Source organism: Phyllopteryx taeniolatus, chromosome 7 (assembly GCF_024500385.1).
Source record: "Phyllopteryx taeniolatus isolate TA_2022b chromosome 7, UOR_Ptae_1.2, whole genome shotgun sequence".
In the NCBI taxonomy this organism is placed as follows: Eukaryota; Metazoa; Chordata; class Actinopteri; order Syngnathiformes; family Syngnathidae; genus Phyllopteryx; species Phyllopteryx taeniolatus.
In genome coordinates this window covers 31761019-31781904 of record NC_084508.1, presented here as the reverse complement: position 1 = coordinate 31781904, position 20886 = coordinate 31761019, and the positions used below count along the sequence as shown (strand labels likewise).

The 20886-nt window shown below is 40.9% G+C and overlaps 2 protein-coding genes across 7 annotated transcripts in view; both read right to left on the bottom strand.

The window, feature by feature from the left end:
- Nucleotides 1-8784, bottom strand: part of LOC133480461 (GDP-L-fucose synthase-like) — a 29391-nt gene extending 20607 nt beyond the window's left edge. For 3 of the 5 annotated variants that reach the window (XM_061778514.1, XM_061778518.1, XM_061778517.1), the window contains exons 1-4: nucleotides 8631-8784; nucleotides 8132-8275; nucleotides 7913-8027; nucleotides 7681-7809 (exon numbers count right to left, since the gene is read on the bottom strand). In XM_061778514.1, the coding sequence (XP_061634498.1) occupies nucleotides 7681-7809; nucleotides 7913-8027; nucleotides 8132-8259 (372 nt within the window). In that variant the 5' untranslated portion in view covers nucleotides 8260-8275; nucleotides 8631-8784. Of the gene's footprint in view, nucleotides 1-7680; nucleotides 7810-7912; nucleotides 8028-8131; nucleotides 8279-8630 lie in introns of all 5 variants that reach the window. The other 2 variants (XM_061778515.1, XM_061778519.1) reach the window with 2 other exon arrangements.
- A 1453-nt stretch (nucleotides 8785-10237) lies between these two features.
- Nucleotides 10238-19754, bottom strand: serpinb1 (serpin peptidase inhibitor, clade B (ovalbumin), member 1). 2 transcript variants are annotated; one of them, XM_061778508.1, is made up of 7 exons: nucleotides 19556-19754; nucleotides 14143-14347; nucleotides 13903-14055; nucleotides 13706-13823; nucleotides 13468-13610; nucleotides 13007-13174; nucleotides 10238-10680 (listed from the first exon to the last, which is right to left on the bottom strand). In XM_061778508.1, the coding sequence occupies exons 2-7, from the start codon at nucleotides 14308-14310 to the stop codon at nucleotides 10273-10275; spliced, it is 1158 nt and encodes a 385-aa protein (XP_061634492.1). In that variant the 5' UTR covers nucleotides 14311-14347; nucleotides 19556-19754; the 3' UTR covers nucleotides 10238-10272. The 2 variants fall into 2 exon arrangements, with proteins under 2 accessions (XP_061634492.1, XP_061634493.1); XM_061778509.1 differs by having other exon boundaries at nucleotides 14143-14331.
- Between the last annotated feature and the right edge of the window lie 1132 nt (nucleotides 19755-20886).

Sequence of the window (20886 nt, the reverse complement as noted above, 5' to 3'; positions counted from 1 at the left end):
CTGAGGGAGCTGATGGGTACCGGCTGGCCAAGCGGAATGCAGCTCTGGTGGTCGCTGAAGCAAAAACCCGGGCATGGGAGGAGTTCGGTGAGGCCATGGAGAAAGACTTCCGGACGGCTTCGAGGAAATTCTGGTCCACCATCCGACGTCTCAGGAGAGGAAAGCAGTGCACCACCAACACTGTGTATAGTGGGGATGGGGCGCTGCTGACCTCGACTCGGGACGTTGTGAGTCGGTGGGGAGAATACTTCGAAGACCTCCTCAATTCCACCGACACGCCTTCCCATGGGGAAGCAGAGTGTGGGTTCTCTGAGGCGGGCTCTCCTATCTCTGGGTTTGAGGTCACCGAGGTAGTTAAAAAGCTCCTCGGTGGCAGGGCCCCGGGGGTGGATGAGATTCGCCCGGAGTTCCTAAAGGCTCTGGATGTTGTGGGGCTGTCCTGGTTGACACGCCTCTGCAACATCGCGTGGACATCGGGGACAGTGCCTCTGGATTGGCAGACTGGGGTGGTGGTCCCCCTTTTTAAGAAGGGGGACCGGAGGGTGTGTTCCAACTACAGGGGGATCACACTGCTCAGCCTCCCTGGTAAGGTCTATTCAGGGGTGCTGGAGAGGAGGGTCCGTCAGGAAGTCGAATCTCAGATTCAGGAGGAGCAGTGTGGTTTTCGTCCTGGCCGTGGAACAGGTTGTAAATTAAGTTCCTACCCTCACCTATGGTCACGAGAAGAAGAAGAAGAATCACCACCTTTGATTGTCATGAACATGCATGCATGCTTGCACACGAAATTTGTTCTCTGCATTTAACCCATCACGGTGAACACATACAAATGTTAGTGGAACACACTGGAGCAGGGGGCAGCTGAAGCACCCGGGGAGCATTTCGGGGTATCAGTGTCTTGCTCAAGGACACCACAGCCGTGAGGCCGGGGGATGTTGGCGGATGGTCCAGTTGGGGTCTTGAACCTCGGTCCCCCACGGTGGCAGACGATGATCTTAACCATTGGGCCACGGCTGCAAGCTGCAAGAAGCTCGGTCATCCGGGAGGGGCTCAGAGTAGAGCCACTGCTCCTCCGCATTGAGAGGACCCAGATGGGGTGGCTCGGGCCTCCGATTAGGATGCCTCCTGGACGCCTCCTTGGTGAGATGTTCTGGGCACCCCGGGCACAACCCAGGACACGCTGGAGAGACTACGTCTCTCGGCTGGCCTGGGAACGCCTCGGGATCCCCCCGGAAGAGCTGGATGAAGTGGCTGGGGAGAGGGTAGTCTGGGCGTCCCTGCTGAAGCTACTGCCCCCGCGACCCGACCCGGATAAGCGGTAGAGAATGGATGGATGGATGGACGTTCTAACCAGTCGGCCACCATACCGCCGGTTGATTGATTTATTTTACGTAAAATAAAATTTTTTATTATTATTATTTATTAAATAATTTTTGATACACTATTTCTTTTGACCTCTTCTACAAATGACCTGGGTCATGTGTCCATTTTAAAAATCCTTGAGCACACAAAAATGCAGTCTAATTGGAAGTTATTTTGGCTTCCAAAGGTGAGGTGGATGGGACAAGTGATGCATATCCCATCACTGCTCCCGCACACAATCTTTTTGTCTTGGCAGAGTACAAATCAAAGGTTTTATTTCCTGTATATACGCTACATTTGGGTCGAAAGATCAATAAGACAAATACGTAAATAAAATTGTGTTGACTAAAAACCTGTTGAATATTATTCGAGTATTTACTTTATTTAAAATGTCATCATGGCTGAGCAAAATACTGTATGCTTTGACTGATATTTTTATATTTCAATAAAATGCTTCCAAGTACACGTTTAGACGCTGGATTGCACACACGGTAAATGAAAATCAGATGTGATTCAAAATATATTCCTGTATGCTGCAACTTTAAATGTGTTTAAATGTTACGTCAGTGCATTCAAAGCACTGAAACTTCTGCATTCACTTGTGCATCATTTGGTTCTTTTTCCATCACTGCTACAGCAGTGTTCCTTTTTTTTTTCAGGAATATATTTTCATATCACATTAGCACCTCAAATCCCAAGAGATTAGCTCAAAGTGAGCGTACTTAGACTTTTCAGAGCAACTTTTCTGGACCTGAATGATCACAATTTTTGAGTTCGGGGTAAGTCAAGTCAGAAGTTGGGTTTCGATTAAACCTGCTTTTGAACCTGCTTGCTGGAATACCCCCGATCTGAATTAGTTCAATCGAGTCTGAGTAGCGCTCACCTGCGGCTAAGCCCCAATATCCCGAAAACATAAGAAAAGAAAGTTACTTCACACTTGGAGTTGGATGTGCTAATGCTAATGCTTTAAGTTCATTTTCTTCCTCATTAATGTACACACAACACCCCATATTGAGAGAAAAAAATTTAATTGTTGAAATTTTGCAGATTTATTCAAAAAGGAAAACTGGAATATCACACAGCCATAAGTATTCAGACCCTTTGCAGAGTATTTAGTAGAAGCACCCTTTTGAGCTAATACAGCCAGCCATGTGTCTTTTTGGGAATGACGCAACAAGTTTTTCACACCTGGATTTGGGGATCCTCTCCAGTTCTGTCAGGTTGGATGGTGAAGGTTGGTGGACAGCCATTTTCAGGTCTCTCCAGAGATGCTCAATTGGGTTTAAGTCAGGGCTCTGGTTGGGCCATTCGAGAACAGTCACAGATTTGTTCTGAAGCCACTCCTTTGTTATTTTAGCTGTGTGCTTAGGGTCATAGTCTTGTTGGAAGGTGAACCTTCGGCCCAGTCTGAGGTCCTGAGCACTCTGGAGAAGGTTTTCGTCCAGGATATCCCGGTACTTGGCCGCATTCATATTTCCTTTGATTGCAACCAGTCGTCCTGTCTCTGCAGCTAAAAAACACCCCACAGCATGATGCTGCCACCACCATGCTTCACTGTTGGGACTGTATTGGAGAGGTGATGAGCAGTGCCTGTTTTTCGCAACACATACCGCTTAGAATTAAAGCCAAAAAGTTATATATTGGTTTCATCAGACCAGTGAATCATTTCTCACAATCTGGGAGTCCTTCAGGTGTTTTTAAGGAAACTCCATGCGGGCGGCTTTCATGTGTCTTGCACTGAGGAGAGGCTTCCGTCGGGGCACTCTGCCATAAAGACCCAACTGGTGGAGGGGTGCCGTGATGGTTGACTTTCTAGAACTTTTCCCCCATCTCCCGACTGCATCTCTAGAGCTCAGCCACAGTGATCTTTGGGTTCTTCTTTACCTCTCTCACCAAGGCTCTTGTCCCCCGATTGCTCAGTTTGGCCAGACGGCCAGCTCCAGGAAGGGTTCTGGTCATCCCAAATGTCTTCCATTTAAGGATTATGGAGGCCACTGTGCTCTTAGGAACCTTAAGTGCAGCAGAAATGTTTATAACCTTGGCCACATCTGTGCCTTGCCACAATTCTGTCTCTGAGCTCTTTAGGCAGTTCCTTTGACCTCATGATTCTCATTTGCTCTGACATGCACTGTGAGCTGTAAGGTCTTATGTAGACAGGTGTTTGTCTTTCCTAATCAAGTCAAATCAGTATAATCAAATACAGCTGGACTCCAATGAAGGTGTAGAACCATCTCAAGGATGATCAGAAGAAATGGACAGCACTCGAGTTAAATATATGAGTGTCACAGCAAAGGGTTTGAATACTTATGGCTGTGTGATATTTCAGTTTTTCATTTTTAATAAATCTGCAAAGATTTAAACAATTCCATTTTTTTCTGTCTATATGAGGTGTTGTGTGTATAATAATTAGAGGAAAATGAACTTAAATTATTTTAGCAAATGGCTGCAATATAACAAGAGACATTTTCAGCAGGAGCAGTGATGGAAGCCAAAATGACATCTACTGTAATTAGGCCAGAGGTGAGCAAACTTTTGTACTCAAGGCCTACATTACATTTTAAAAATGGACAGATGGGCCAGGTCATTCGTAGATGAGGTGGAAAAAATAGTTGCGTATCAAAAAAGGTTTATATTAATAATAAAAACATTTTATTTACATCAATGAACCAATTATTTCACTAGATAAATGAATAGAAAATAAACGTAAGTTTATCATAATCAATGAAATATAATTTTATTTTAAATTTGTGATTCTAATTACATGAGAAATAATTAACCATTTTTTTATTTCGAAAATAATACATCATTAAATATATATGTTTTCCTTGCCCGGTTGGGGGGTTTACATCACGGGGTGTCACCGATCTTTGTCAACTGTGGGCCTGTGAAGCCCTTTGAGACTCTTTTGTGATTAAGGTTCATATAAATAAACGTGACATGACTTTTAAAATATCAAACCAATCATTTATTTAATAATAGAAATGAATACAACAAAAAAAGTATATTTAACACATTTTAGGAAAAAAACACTAAATTAATGCAACAAATATTACAGGACGATTGTAAATGTTCAGTGGACCAGATTAAGGAAGCCGTACATAGCTTTACCTTAACCCAAGAGAGTATGTATTTTACCTCCTGAAGATGAGACTGAAGGGAGAAACCCCCAGAAATAAACAAGAACTGAAAGAGGCTGCAGTAAAGGCCTGAAAAATCATTTCAAATGAAGAATGCAACAGTCTGGTGAAGTCAGTGGGTCACAGGCTTGATGCAGTTTTTGCAAGTAAGGGTTATGCCACCAAATATTACATGTTATTCACTTTAATTTAATAATGTTTGTTCTAATACCTTTGCTCACTTGTAAAGTGGGTGACTTCAAACAAAAGGTGCTCTGTCCTGAGTTGTTTAACACATCTAGATGTAAATATCATAAAATGAAAGCTGGAATTTTGAAGTTTGGTCTCATATTCATCTTTTGATCTGAAACACAAATGTCTTCAGTATACAACAACTTTTGTAACTCTTTCCAGACTGATAGATGTCAATTATTTTATTTCCCCACTTTTTCTGAAATTTATTTGGATCTGGAGGTAATCAGGCTTGGGATCAGTGAAAATTATATTGTATTATTGTGATGAGTTACAATTAATGAATGAACAAGGGGGGTAATTACTTTTTCACACAGGGCCAGGTAACTGAGTAATTTTTTTTCCTTCATAATTGAAATCACCATTTAAAAACATAATTTTAAGTTCACTTGGATTATATTTGTCTGATATTTACATTTGTTTGATGATCATAAACATTAAAGCAGGTGAAACTATGCAAAAATATAAGAATTTGAAAAGGGGGCCAATACCTTTTTCACAGCACTGTACATTAATCACTTGCAATCCTGTGGAGTTTTTGATTTTTCTTGTAAGTTTGTGCCCACGGAAGACCACAATTACAGTAACTGTGAGGGTCACTCACCGGCAGAAACACTTGCTTTTATGCATAATGCTCTGCATCGCCACACAAAACCTCTTCCATCCATTTTCTGTACCGCTTACACTCAAAAGGGTCATCTGTAAGATGGAGCACATACCAGCTGATTTTGAACTGTGAGGCGGATGTGCTAGCCACTCCTACTCTACAAACAAAACTCACTAGCGAGCAGGTTAGGTACACCACTGTTACTGTGGTGACTGACTTAAAATTTTACTTGCGCGGCTCTGTACACTGGATAATTCAGAATTTCCCCTCATAACAAGGTTAACTTCATCAGAGTTTTCACATAACCAACTTCCTGGAATACCCCCTTGGGGTCGAATGCACTTCTCCAGCCTTCTCTGCCACACCTTCACGCACTCCTGGAAGGATCCTCTGCAACTCTGTCATCACGGCTATCTTGATGTCGTCCATGTCTTCAAAACCTTGATGACCCTCTTGAGCTTGGACAAAATCACCAGAGCCAGGTCGGGCGACAGTGTTTGAGATGGGTGGGCATTCAGTTGGAGCAGGGGGAAGATTTTATAGCCCCAAAAATGCACACCCGCGCACGCACACACATATTCATTAAAGCTTTCTAAAATACATATTGTATGACACAGTGTCTTGTGCAGTCACACACAACATTAAAACAGGTACCATAATTTATTGTGTATAATGTGCATTATAGATGAGTATAGTGGAAAATGGAAAAAAAACTTTCCCATTTTATAAATGTATGCCGCCATCTAGAGGTTATGAAAAAGCTGTAGCCTACACTTTCATTCCAATATGACAGGTACGTATGACTGCATATATGTACAGTTGTGCTCATAAGTTTACATACCCTGGCAGAATTTCTAAAATATAGATATATTTTTAAATATGACTGAACGACAACCATCATTCATTCCTTTATGGTTATGTTTTGTTTAATTATAATGCTTTTCTGAAATGCTTGACCGTTTAACTTGAATACTATTAAATAAAATGTATTTCGCCTGGCCCTTCATATTCTTTTTAAAGAATTGTACACATCTTACAAATTCTGCTTGGGTAATAAAACATATGAGCACAACTGTGTGTTTTCTCATTTACTAAATAAAAGTAGTAAATAAAGAGCAAGTAAATAAAAATAAAGTATTATGTGTTCAAATAAAGTGCTTCACTTCAGAATAATTCTTTGAAAAAAACTAACAAAATACAGACAATACTTCATGTTTTGATCATATGGGTAGAAGCAAAATCATGCATTGTAAAAATGCATTATACCTAGGTGGAAGGGTTTTCCAGAATTTTTAGGTCAACTTTAGGGGTGCGTATTTCACATGGGTGCGCATTACAAACGAGAAATTACGGTATATGCCACAGCAGCCACACGCACACACACAACATTAAGAGTTATAAAACAAGTATTCGACGTGAGGCATAAGGTATAAATTAAACACATCGCTTTGCTTTAGAAGAACTGAGTCGGCATACTGGGCATTTTTCTATATGTGATGGGCTGGCAACGGTGTCCTTCCACTCACTTTTGGGTCACGTCTCTGAAACACCTGCTGAACCAACATGGGCCTTTTATTTTATGGAGTAATGTGCACCTGTGGTCTGAAAACGTGCTTCTCAAAGTGGAGAATGAACGCTTGCATAGGCTATTGCTGTGGAGGAGGAAATGTTGGACTAAGTTTGAAAGCAGTAAGCTTTCTGATGATAAGGTGTGATACGGTAAATTTGAGGGGGGGTGAGTACTCACTGTTGGGTGAGTAGGGAGGTTACTCCAGCAAGGTGATGTTCCTCTTGGCCAGGAACTGTCAGATGCTTAAGGCAGTGTGAGCAGGTGTCATGGTGAAGTGATCCTGCCACAAAGTCTCACCTCTTCTCATGCACTGAACGATGTTAATGCCGCAGGATCTTTTTGTTGTGACACCAGTCCTGCAGCTTTTCTGACACACCTTGTCAATAGCCATTGGGATATACGCAATACATCGGAATGGGGAACTGGGATGAGGTACATTGTTTTTTTCTATTTTCAAGTCTGATCATAAAAAGCAATTATGCCGTTTTCTGGCATTAATGTGACTTTGCAGTCAATTTTCCATTTCCCTGTTTCAGTGTGGTGCCTCAATGATAATGAAATCAGTTTTATAGCAAAACAATAAGTAGCTCTTTGTAGTAATTATGTGTGAGGCTAATTCTACCTGACTGACCTTCCAAAAAGCCCATTAATAATTGCTTAAATTCCGATTGAAAAGTTGGTTTGTAATGTAATCAAAACAACCATCATAAGACTATGTTGCGGTAAAAACTACAAAAGTGGAAGTAGTATACCACATATACACAAATGCCTCTTACCATAGTCTCGTTAATGGGATAGGTGGTCTTGTCCGGAAATATGCAGGTGGACAGACAGGAAACGACCTTAACTACACCAACTTCATGTGCGGCCTGCAGCACATTGTCATTGATATGGATGTTATTCCTCTGAAAAGAAGAGACACAACAGTAGCCAGAAGTGACAAATTTGATCATAAATGTGCAGAAACTACTGTCCATACTGTAAAAGTGCAGTTTCATGGATTTATACCCAAAAGTCCAGGTTACACTTCAAGTTCTTGAAAAGGCCGCCCACCATGGCAGCCAGGTGGATAACATGGGTTGGCTGGTGCTTCCTAAACACGTCCCGTGTCTCTTTCATGCTCCTAAAAGACCGGAAGATCAAGAATAAGGACAATTCAGAGCAACTTTGGGGTTGTGTTTTTCAGTCGTAACAATGCAAATATTATTTGAGTTAGTCTGTGCCCACATGAGGTTGGCATCTTTGGAGGAGAGGAAGATCCACTCTTCCCCTTCGTAGCCCCCCCTTTCCTCTTTGACCACATGTTGTATGGCCATCCCCACCAAGCCAGAGCCTCCAGTCACCAAAACCCTCATCTGACCACTGACAGCTCTACTGGACAAACACAAAACAGCACAATTAGCTATAAGGAGATGAAATACTTTTTAAAATCGCGTGATATCGGAAGAATTTAGTAGGCCGGGCATTGATTAACCAGTTGATGTTAGTCAATACCATGTCATGATTTTGAAATGCAGGGGGGATTTTAAGGACGACGAACGAAATGTAAATAATTCTAGCATATTTCAAAAAAAAAAGCAACCGAGTTTCTTCGAATGAATGAATTAAAACTTGAGCGATACAGTATTTAGGCAAATCGGCTTTACTGAAGTCTAACTTCACGTAAAGTAGATGTTAACTAGCATTTGGACATTTTAGGCAGCAGCTGATAGCATAGAATGTGTACCTCCGTGTAGAATCTCGTATCACTTCACCCCTCTTCTACAAGAACGTACTCAAAGACTAAATCTTCGAAATTATGGATAAAAACCAAAACACAACCGTCAGTCGAGCTCGGTGGTTTAACAACACGACAACCATAAAGCGTTGACATCATCCAAATCAACACTTCCGGTTCCGCTTTCAAAATAATAACATTGGAGTAATGGCGATAAGATTACAATACTTTGATAGTTTGGATTTTGATTCTTTAAACTTTACAAAAAGGTTACGGTACTGCATTTTTCATTGAAAAAAACAAGTTAAAGAGCGAACAATAAAGTATGTACAGTGTGGCGTGGGGAACCATTTAAGAAGCATTTTTCAATTCATAAATGAAACAAGCTATAGTTAGCTTATATATATATATATATATATATATATATATATATATATATATATATATATGTTACCAGAAAGGTAACGTTTTAAACAAATTGGAGCACACACTGCAAAAACTACTGTGGACAAGAGTGGGTGGATGGGGGGGGGGGGGGGGGGGGGAAACACTCTCCAGAAAGATTCCAAAGGTAAAATAGTAAAAATATACAAATAATAATAATAATAATTAGGACCATGTCATATTTCTCAAATATACGAAAACTAAATATTTGAATCACATACAGTAAGTATTCAAAATGTGTATATTAAAACATCTAAACAGATGTATTAAGATTACTTTTCAGCTACAACTCTATTGCGAATACTGTTGTATGATTTTCTTTTTCATTCATTCATCTTCCGTACTGCTTATCCTCACTAGGGTTGCGAGCGTGCTGGAGCCTAGCCCATGTGGGCGAGAGGCAGGGTACAGCCTGAACTGGTCACCAGCCAATCGCAGGGGACATAAACAAAAAAAACATTCGCACTCACATTCACACCTACGGGCAATTTAGAGTCTTCAATTAACTTACCATGCATGTAAGATGTGGGAGGAAGCCGGAGTACCCAGAGAAAACCCACACAGGCACGGGGAGAACATGCAAACTCCACACAGGAAAGGCCAGAACTGTGTGGCAGACGTGCTAACCAGTCCTTCACCGTGCTTCCTTATTTTCTTTTTATCACTTAAAATATATTGCTATATGACAAGCTGTACAGATATGGGAAGGATGTTTCAAATCTCTCTGACAGTCTTTTAAAACTGCTTGCCAACATTGTAAAGATGTTTTTGATACAGCTTTAGTATTAAACATCATTAGAGATGCAAGAGTGAGTATATTAAATGAGTAACTCACTTTAAAAACAACATACTCCATCCATCCATTTTCTATATTGCTTATCCTCTTTAGGGTCACGGAGGTGCTAGAACCTATCCCTGCTGACTTCGGTTGAAAAGGTAGGTTATACTGTTATACTCAAGACAATTGTGTTTTCAATTAACCTACAATGCACATTTTTGGAATGTGAGAGGAAACCGGAGTACCCTGAGAAAATCCACACAAGCACAGGGAGAACATGCAAACGCCAGGAAGGCCGGTGCCTGGATTCGAATCCAGGAACCTCTGAACTGTGAGGCAGATGTACTAACCAGTCACCAATTGTGTTAGAAAATGTAGTCAGAAAAACACACCATTGCATTTTTAAATTTTATTTTATTTGAGTTGTCTCTACTGAGGAGAGGAGAACCTCCCGAAGAAGAGGATAGAATTGGACTTATTGTGCCTGATAAAGAAGAGGAAGGGATGGTCTGCTGTGAAGTGTTCCTCCCTCAGCATACAGAAAGCTGCCATGCCAGCAGTGGCTGCAGCAGCCTCAGTGCCTTCCTCATTGACCTCTACAAAGGCCTTGTGGGCCACTGTGGATAGGGAAAGTCCTCCCTCGCCGTTCATTCCAGAAAGGTTGGCCTTCGCAGCACAAAACACATCTGTCATACCCAGTTCAGCCAAAGGTTCATTCAGCTCGTACTCTTCCTCCAGTTTGAACTTTGGCAGATGAACAAGAACTTCAGAGTGGATGTCCATGGTTTCTCTGTTGGTCCACTCATCTAGCTTCACATGTGTAAGCTCCTTCTCCAGCTATAAAATAAGAAAATAATACATACTTTACCTTGAGTTCAGATTCTGAAATACTGTAACACAGAAAAGGTGAAACCAACATACATCAGCATAACTAGTTAAAATGTGTTGTGTCAAAAAAGTATTGCCAGTAAATTTAGTGACATTCTGACCAACAAGCAGTCAGTAGTAAAATCAGCTAACAACCAAATTCATTACTATAGCCAATGTGGGTTAAGTGTCTTTCCCAGGGACACGACGACGACATGTGCTCGGCGGGGATACGAGCTGAAGACCTTCCAGTTGCAAGGCGTACACTTCCCCTCTGCAGCACACCGTCCCAATATATATAATATTTATATGATATATTATGTTTCAGTGGATATAAGGAGCCCTTCAAATGGCCATTTTTTTTGTGATATTCAAAAATGAGACTACGATAAACCATTTAAAAAATGTTTCCACCATTTTGTGACCTATAACCTGTACAATGGAATTAAATTTTTCCAAGTCTTATCTAGAGGAGAAGTAAAAATAAACAACTGAAATAATGTGGTTACAAGTGTGCAAACCCTCATATGACTGAGATGTACCTGTTTCTGAATTAACCAATCACATTCAAACAGGTTAAAGGGGTGTCAGCACAACAACAAACTTCAGAGGTTATAGAGCACAGCTGTCAAACTGGTGGCCTGTGAGAGTGTGCAGCGACTTTGTGTTTCTTGCTAAAATACCAAAATTCCAAATTGGCTTCACTTAAAAATATTGAGATATTGCAGGCATTTTCTTCTTACCAACCCCACTTTAAAAGGTTGGCGGCACGGTGAACGACTGGTTAGAGCGTCAGCCTCACAGTTTTGAGGACCCGGGTTCAATCCCCGGCCCCGCCTGTGTGGAGTTCGCATGTTCTCCCCGTGCCTGCGTGGGTTTTCTCCGGGCACTTCGGTTTCCTCCCACATCCCAAAAACACGCATTAATTGGAGACTCTAAATTTCCCATAGGTGTGACTGTGTGAATGGTTGTTTGTTTGTATGTGCCCTGCGATTGGCTGGCAACCAGTTCAGGGTGTACCCCGCCTCCTGCCCGATGAAAGCTGGGATAGGCTCTAGCACGCCCGCGACCCTAGTGAGGAGAAGCGGCTCAGAAAATGGATGGATGGATGGATGATAGCTGGGCTGCAGTACAGTGGTGGGTGCTGACATTATCCATAAATAAGCATCACAAATGTTACTGCTTGGAGGAAACAATACTGTTCACACTGCACTGTTACGCTTTGAGTAGTTAGCACTCACCATTGTCGATTTGACTTCAGAGGGCCAAAGTTTTAAATGCGCACACGCACGTACACACACACGCATGCACACACACACACACGTAATGTCTGAATTACTTCCCTGTATTTATTCATGGTATTTATTTATTGCATTAATTTATTGTATTTTTATTGTATTCAGTAGATTCTTTCATTGCATTCTAAAGCCTGACCAGGGACTAAGACTAAAGGCTTCTTTATACTTGCATGGGCGGCGACCGCACTGACATCACTGCGGCTATCCCACACGCAGATTTCCTTTATACTCAAGCGCAACCCACGCGAGTTGTTTTGAAAATGTGCTTCAGTTCTCCTCCAAGTCAAGGGTGTCGCTACGGCTGGTATTGGCTAGGGCACCACAGGGTGGAGTTTCCTCTGCATTTTATGGCCATTTCCGGGAGCCGTTTTTCCTTTCCTTTCCTTTCCTTTCCTTTCCTTTCCTTTCCTTTCCTTTCCTTTCCTTTCCTTTCCTTTCCTTTCCTTTCCTTTCCTTTCCTTTCCTTTCCTTTCCTTTCCTTTCCTTTCCTTTCCTTTCCTTTCCTTTCCTTTCCTTTCCTTTCCTTTCCTTTCCTTTCCTTTCCTTTCCTTTCCGGAACAAGGAACAAAGCAACAGCAATGGCGACCGTGGAAAAGTGTCTCCTAGAACAAATGGACCTAGATGACCAGATGATAAGTTTAATTATACTACAAAATCGATCAAGAAGGCGGTGGCGTAGGTGATATGTGGAACCAAGGGAAAGCTGAGTACGTCATCACAGCATGTGACTAAAACAGACCAATCACGAGAGATGATCTCCGCGGCATTCTGTGCTGTGTGCTGTGTGCGCGTCAAGTGCCGCACCGGGGCAGCGCAGCCCAATGCGTCGGTCATGTGACCAATGCGGGCGCTGTCGGCCGCGCGAGCACGGGAGTACAAAGAGGCCTTAATTGTACCTAGTGGGTGGGGTCCCAGTGCCCACCCCTCAGAACTGCCACTCTTTGTGAGAGCTACAAATTGGATGGAATTATGGAGGAAGTTACTGTTAGGTTGTGTACCTTCAGCAGTGGCTCAGTGCCGTCAATTGGCTCCTCTGGAAGTAGGATGATCATGCTGAGCTCATCGTCTATGTATGGCAGCTCCAGGATTTGCAGACCCAGCTCAGAGATGTAGTTGTAAGGCAGTTTCTTCATCAGATGCATCATATTCACCGTTTCCGTCACATTCTGACAAACATCAAGAGATAAGAGAACTTTACATGAAATCACCCGTTATGATGGACACATTTTTGAGTGTCTTCCCACCACATTCCCAACAAGTTTCTTAATTGAAGGCTCTAAGTTATCCCTAGGTGTGAATATGAGTGTGAATCGTTGCTTTTCGATATGTGCACTGCAATTGGCTGGTGACCAGTTCAGGGTGTACCCTGCCTCTCGCTCAAAGTCAGGTGGGATTGGCACCAGTTCACCGGAGACATTAGTGATGATAAGTGATCCAGACAACAGAAATGAGTTTGCACCTGGTTGACTTTAAATGGCATCTCTTTGGTGTTTGCTGGATCGAAGCGGTGTTTCCAGTTGCCTTTGAAGTAGATGGCATTGACCAAAGCCAATCTTGTCATATTGCTGACAGTTCCTGGTTTGAGAAGATCTTTAATCTTATCTGAGTGGAAAAACGCAAAACAAAGCAACACATAAATTTTACATTCATGACTTAGTACTGTATATGTACAGTATTCATTGTTTCAGAGGTCTTACTCTCTGTCTGCTGCTTCACCCAGCTGTTAATCTCTGCTCTGGAAGCCTCTGGAGCCCCGATGAAATCAACAGTTTGCAGATCTGCATTATAGTACTTCTGTGTGGTATCAAGGAATTGCTGCAAGGAAATAATGGCTCATAAATTTAGTGCATAACTTTTCTGCTTAAATAACTGCCAGAACCCCTCAAAAACTCACGGATTGGAAATGGGAAGTCGTTTCTCCATAAAGACGATTGGCCAGTTTCAGGATGTAAGAAGCAGAGGGTGAATTGACGTCTGCATTAAGAGCTTGGAACTCTGCATGGACACATTCACCTCCCCTAGGCCCTGTCATTTTAAATGACAGGGCCTAGGGGAGAGTTTTACAGCACAGACTTTTGTCTTGAATCAGAAACAATAAGAAAGTACTTAATTGAATGGAAGAACTGATGTTTACCTGTGCCATCTGTGCAGCAGTCTCTCCTTTGGCTCCCAGGTAGACCATTGCTAAGGCTGAGCTGATGCTCAGCGGAGAGACAAAGATGTTTCCGGTAGGGTTTCTTTGGCTAAGGGTGCGGAGGAGCTCCAGAGCAAAGGTTGTATTTGAGATGCTGAGGGTGGCCATTGTTGATGGTGAAGTATTTTTCTACAATGAACAAGAGCTGAAAACACTTCTGAATAAATGACTTTGATTTTGCACAAAATTAGATTGTCTGTTGTTGACATTGTTTCATTCAACATTCATTTTACTTAATTTATATGTCCATGTTGTCACACACCTCTAAGGCTAATAGTGAAGGGAAGCTATCAAGTTGTTATTGATTCATAATTTCTTTAAACCCAAAAAGTGCAAAACTTCGCTTAACAATTTAGGGGGTTAAAGTAAGTAACCTGTCATCTGAATACAGTATTAATATTTTTCAGCGTTCATAAACCAGTACTTCACTGAATTATATATAGTACTTACACAAATCAATGACAGTCAGTCAATACTAACTACAATTAAGGTGGCCAAGGAGTGTAACCACTCAAACAGAGATACAAAATTACAAAGAGCTAATGTAATAGGAAGGGTAGGTAGCGATAATAAATTATATATACATATAAAAGTATGTATCTTCATAGATACATTTAGTTTCATGTATAAAAACATAAAGATAAATATATCGAGAAAATATGAACATAATTATGATAAATTATAAAGTGTATTATTATGTTTGTGAGTGTGTGTTTATAAGTCTACATGTGTATGTATGTAAGTGTATTATAAAGTATTTTTAGATTGAAATATTTTATTGTAAAATCAATCAAATAATCATTTACTGTATATTAATTCATTTGTCTCTCTCCACTGACTCTCTCCCACCCTTATTCTCTCTCCCTCTCTCTCTCTCTCTCTCTCTCTCTCTCTCTCTCACGCTCTCTCTCTCTCTCTCACTATCTGTTTATATGCATGTACTGTATGTAGAAACAAACACTGTGGAGATACAACCCCGATTCCAATGAAGTTGGGACGTTGTGTTAAACAAATAAAAACAGAATACAATGATTTGCAAATCATGTTCAACCTATATTTAATTGAATACATTACAAAGACAAGATATTTAATGTTCAAACTGATCAACTTTATTGTTTTTAGCAAATAATCATTAACTTAGAATTTTATGGCTATAACACGTTCCAAAAAAGCTGGGACAGGTGGCAAAAAAGACTGAGAAAATTGAGGAATGCTCATCAAACAGCTTTTTGGAACATCCCAGAGGTGGGCAGGCTAATTGGGAACAGGTGGGTGCCATGATTGGGTATAAAAGAAGCCTCCCTGAATTGCTCAGTCATTGAGATGGGGCGAGGTTGACCTCTTTGTGAACAAGTCCGTGAGAAAATAGTCGAACAGTTTAAGGACAATGTTCCTCAACGTAGAATTGCAAGGAATTAAGGGATTTCATCATCTACGGTCCATAATATCATCAAAAGGTACAGAGAATCTGGAGAAATCACTGCATGTAAGCGGCAAGGCCGAAAACCAACATTGAATGCCCGTGACGTTCGATCCCTCAGGCGGCACTGCATCAAAAACTGACATCAATGTGTAAAGGATATCACCACATGGGCTCAGGAACACTTCAGAAAACCAATGTCAGCAAATACATTTCGGCGCTACATCCGTAAGTGCAACTTGAAACTCTACTATGCAAAGCAAAAGCCATTTATCAACAACACACCGAAACACCGCCAGCTTCTCTGTGCCCGGGCCCATCTTAGATGGATTAATGCAAAGTGGAAAAGTGTTCTGTGGTCCGACGAGACCACATTTCAAGTTTTTTTTTGAAATGGGCCAAAGAGGAAGAGAACCACCCGGACTGTTATGGACGCAAAGTTCAAAAGCCAGCATTTGTAATGGTATGGGGCTGTGTTAGTGCCAATGGCATGGGTAATTTACACATCTGTGAAGGCACCATTAATGCTGAAAGATACATACAGGTTTTGGAGAAACATATGCTGCCATCCAAGCAACGTCTTTTTCATGGATGCCCCTGCTTCTTTCAGCAAGACAATGCCAAACCACATTTTGCACGTGTTACAACAGCGTGGCTTCCTCGTAAAAGTGTACGGGTACAAGACTGGCCTGCCTGCAGTCCAGACTTGTCTCCCACTGAAAATCTGCGGCACATTATGAAGCGTAAAATACGACAACGGAAACCCCGGACTGTTGAACAGCTGCAGCTGTACATCAAGCAAGAATGGGAAAGAATTCCACCTACAAAGCTTCAACAATTAGTGTCCTCAGTTCCCAAACGTTTATTGAATGTTGTTAAAAGAAAAAGGTAACAGTGGTAAACATGACCCTGTCCCAGCTTTTTTAGAACGTGTTGCAGCCATAAAATTCTAAGTTGATGATTATTTGCTAAAAACAATAAAGTTGATCAGTTTGAACATTAAATATCTTGTCTTTGTATTGTCCATTCATCCATCCATTTTCTGAACCGCTTCTCCTCACTAGGGTCGCAGGCGTGCTGGAGCCTATCCCAGCTATCATCGGGCAGGAGGCAGGGTACACCCTGAACTGGTTGCCAGCCAATCGCAGGGCACATATAAAAAAACAAACAACCATTTGCACTCACATTCACACCTATGGGCAATTTAGAGTTGTCAATTAACCTAGCATGCATGTTTTTTGGATGTGGGAGGAAACCGGAGTGCCCGGAGAAAACCCACACAGGCACGGGGAGAACATGCAAACTCCACACAGGCGGGGCCAGGGATTGAACCCCGGACCTCAGAACTGTGAGGCAGACGCTCTAACCAGTCACCCACCGTGCCGCCATCTTTGTATTGTATTTAATTAAATATAGGTTGAACATGATTAGCAAATCTTATTCTGTTTTTATTTATGTTTAACACAACGTCCCAACTTTATAGGAATTGGGTTGTAGTACAGAATACAGTTTATTTCCATTTGTACAAATTAAAAACAGGTACATTGAAATTGTTGTACGTGTCCCTGAGTAAGTGGTAGTACTTGTAAACAAATTGGATACAATTGGATTACAAATTCTGATACTAGTTCTCTGACTGTAATGGCTATTTATAACACTACTACTACTACTACTACTACTACTATTACTGCTTATACTGTTCAACTATGTTTCAGTTACTATTCATCTTCTGGTATTTGCTTGTCCAGCTGCAAGTTGACATTAGTGTTTTGCTCATAGTCAAGTACTGTACTTAGTGATGCTCTCATAGAGTGAAGCTCTCAACAAGATTTAATAATGAAAAAAGAGCCAAAAACTACTATTATCTACAGTATGAACGGTTATTCCCAGTTCCATGGTTGTGATTGCACAATGTCAGTATCTTGTTTCTTGCACTGTCCACAAACATGGAATGCACTGACACCTTGCCCCCACCAGCTTAGCATCGCCGTAGGCACGAAGCACAAATGGGAGTTTCGTATCCACCTATTCTTCATATCTATGTGGAAAATTATCTGCCAACAAATGTCAAATGGAGACAAACATACAGTATTTATTATTTAACGTTCATGTTTTGGTCAGCTAATTATAAGGTATATGTTCTCTGAGCTGAATCTGATTGATGTATGCAGGCCAAAGTTGAATCGCTTAATTAGCCATTAAAATATATTGTAATTTGATTTAAATGAATCAGAATCAGAATGTGTATTGCTTTGCGCTTTGTGGAAACATGCTTTACCTCGGTATCAATCTATCCAAATATTAGCCACAGTACACCATTTTGTTGGTTGACTGACAAAGCTGTTCTCCATGAAACAATATTGTACACTCTGATAGAAGGCAATATGGATCGATTTACAACCTTAAATATATGAACAATAGGTAGCTACAACACTCCCATTTGAGCTGCGTGCCTACAGCAATGTAAAGCTATTGGGAGCAAAGCGTTGGCGGATTCCAGGTTTGTGAGCAGCACAAAAACCCAAATAACAAGGCCGGAATTGTGCTACATACAGTTGCACAAAATGTGGGACAATCACAACAAGGGAACTGGGAATAACCTTTCACAGACAAAAATATTTTTGGAGTTATTCTTTCAAATGTTCTGTTTTGATATTACACACTTTGGCATTGACAAAAAAAGTAACCTAATGAAAATGAATTGAGAAATTAGCAAATTATGACTTATTTTCAATGTTCGTGCATTGCCTTTGATGGGAATGTGGCCCCCACCAACATGGCCACTATGTAGGCATATAGGTTATCAAGGCTGCTGCAGCTCACTGGTGTATCTAGTTTTCTTGTTATATCTGTTTTACAACAAATTAGGACATTAGATTTACACAGCGTCATACAACCACTTCCTGTATCGACACTTTCACTCAGATTCACTCTTTGTAAATTTGTTTTATAGGTTTGTAAAAATTTGAAAAAACTCAATTTTGTACATAAATACCACATTAATTTCATAATGGCAGAGAGACAAGATGAAAAGAGAATGGGTTTTCAAGTAAAGTACAGGATTATACATACATTTCATATTTTACTTTAGCCAATAGAGGGATGTCCAAAATTGTTTCTCCAAGGGCCACACACAGTAAAAATCGAAAGATGCAAGGGCCACTTTGAAATTCTTCAACTTTAATTTATTAAACACGCTAAAATTAATCAGTCAAGCGAATAAGTTGTTTAAATATTGCAGCTATTTTCAAAAATTGTTACATCACAGCTTTCTGTTGAAGGCGATAAAACAAATAGTTTAGGATTTTTCAAGATTTTGGAGTAGTCACCAGCCCTGTATCCATGTAGATTAGAATCGCCCCTGCACTGAACAGCAGCCGAATCCCATGTCCCCATTTAAAACCAAAGCAAGAACAATCTTTGGTAAACTATCCATTTTTAAAGCAGTTACTTGAGGATCATTAATGTAATATGCTCAAAAATCAGACCTCGACACGGAGCAGAAAGTAGAAGAAACCATTTATGTTTTGCATAATGAACTATCCTACCGGTATATAAAATCTATTTATTAGTAGTATTTGTAGTCCCCACAACCATAACCCCCCTTCCCTCCCGTGGGTTTAATCAAAAGGGTGATCGTTTCCAGTAAAACAATACAAAGTTGCTGCAATGAGTGGCAGATGAGATCTGGAAACATGAAATGGATGGGGAGGCAGAAGGACAAGCAAGTAACCATTACAAAGATTGTGGTTGTTGACTGACCAAAATAATTTCTCCTATGTGTTTCAAGTACTAGTAGGCTATCGCATGTAGTATAATTAACATGGAAATGAGGCACACTACAACAGTTAACGATGGTGTGTATGTTGAACACACAACACTGTCAACTTCTGTATTGTACTATTGCCTTTTTAGTTTGGATCGTCACGTTACCTGGTCGTCCCCCTGTGTCCAACCACTGCCGCTGCAGTCACTACGCGTGTGGAAAATAGTAAGTGCAAGGTAAAAGCAGACAAAGCTCCACCGAAATCCCCCAAACGGATCCAATCTGTCCAGAGGTGGGCTTGTGAATTAAATTCACACTCCCGCGCCGTGGCTCATTTATATACAAAGTGTGTTTGGACTGCAGCATGTGGGTGGAACGCGTGACTGGGCGATAAGTCACTGTGCAACAATACAAGGCATTATATAGGAACAAAGTCAACAGTGAGGTCAAACGACATTGCTGTTCGTTCCACGTAAGATAAGAGCAATAAGATTTGTCAGCCCTAACGACAACGCTGCTTTTCCAGACAAACACACCCACTGACAGTTCTTATTGAATAATAATACATCCCTTCAAAAGTTATTTTAAGACAAAGTCAGTGATATTTTGTAGAAAATGTATCTCCCTACATTTAGACAGGTACTCACACGCTCTACTTATAAGTAGAAGTGTAAAATTGAATTAAGTCCAGACTTTGAAATGTACTTAACATAAGTAAAAATTAAATTTTACTATCAATTATGGACAACACCCATTTTGTGTCGATACTCTTATTAACTTGCATAGTGCTCTAACAGAAAAGAGGAAAAAAAAGGCTAGATAGCATTGGCTCAGTTGTTCCCCTTTGCTAACAAAGTAAAAATGAAAAACAAAAAAAATGCTGAACGAGCTAATAAAAACGAAAATACATTTTACTTTTATGTGTTTTTTGAACAAGGATGGGGACTATCTTGCGTCTCTGAATCTGTTGTGTCATCGTGATTAATACTCCTTGGTTTACGTTACTCCAAGGTGCTGCTGTCCCTGTTATTACCTCCTCTTTATAAGTCCCCAAGATCTCAATCAATCAAGATCTAAACCGCAGTTCACTGTACCTCTTGGTGGTTTTTTTTTTTAATGTTGTGTCATCATCAGCCGAGTTTGAAAAAATAACAATCCCATTTTGACAAAGTAAGAAGTAGAAAGCATTGCTATCTGTTTTCAAATGTAGGGCATAAAAGTAGGCGGCACGGTGGACGACTGGTTAGAGCGTCAGCCTCACAGTTCTGAGGACCTGGGTTCAATCCCCGGTCCCGCCTGTGTGGAGTTTGCATTACAGTCAGAGAACTAGTATCAGAATTTGTAATCCAATTGTATCCAATTTGTTTACAAGTACTACCACTTACTCAGGGACACGTACAACAATTTCAATGTACCTGTTTTTAATTTGTACAAATGGAAATAAACTGTATTCTGTACTACAACCCAATTCCTATAAAGTTGGGACGTTGTGTTAAAC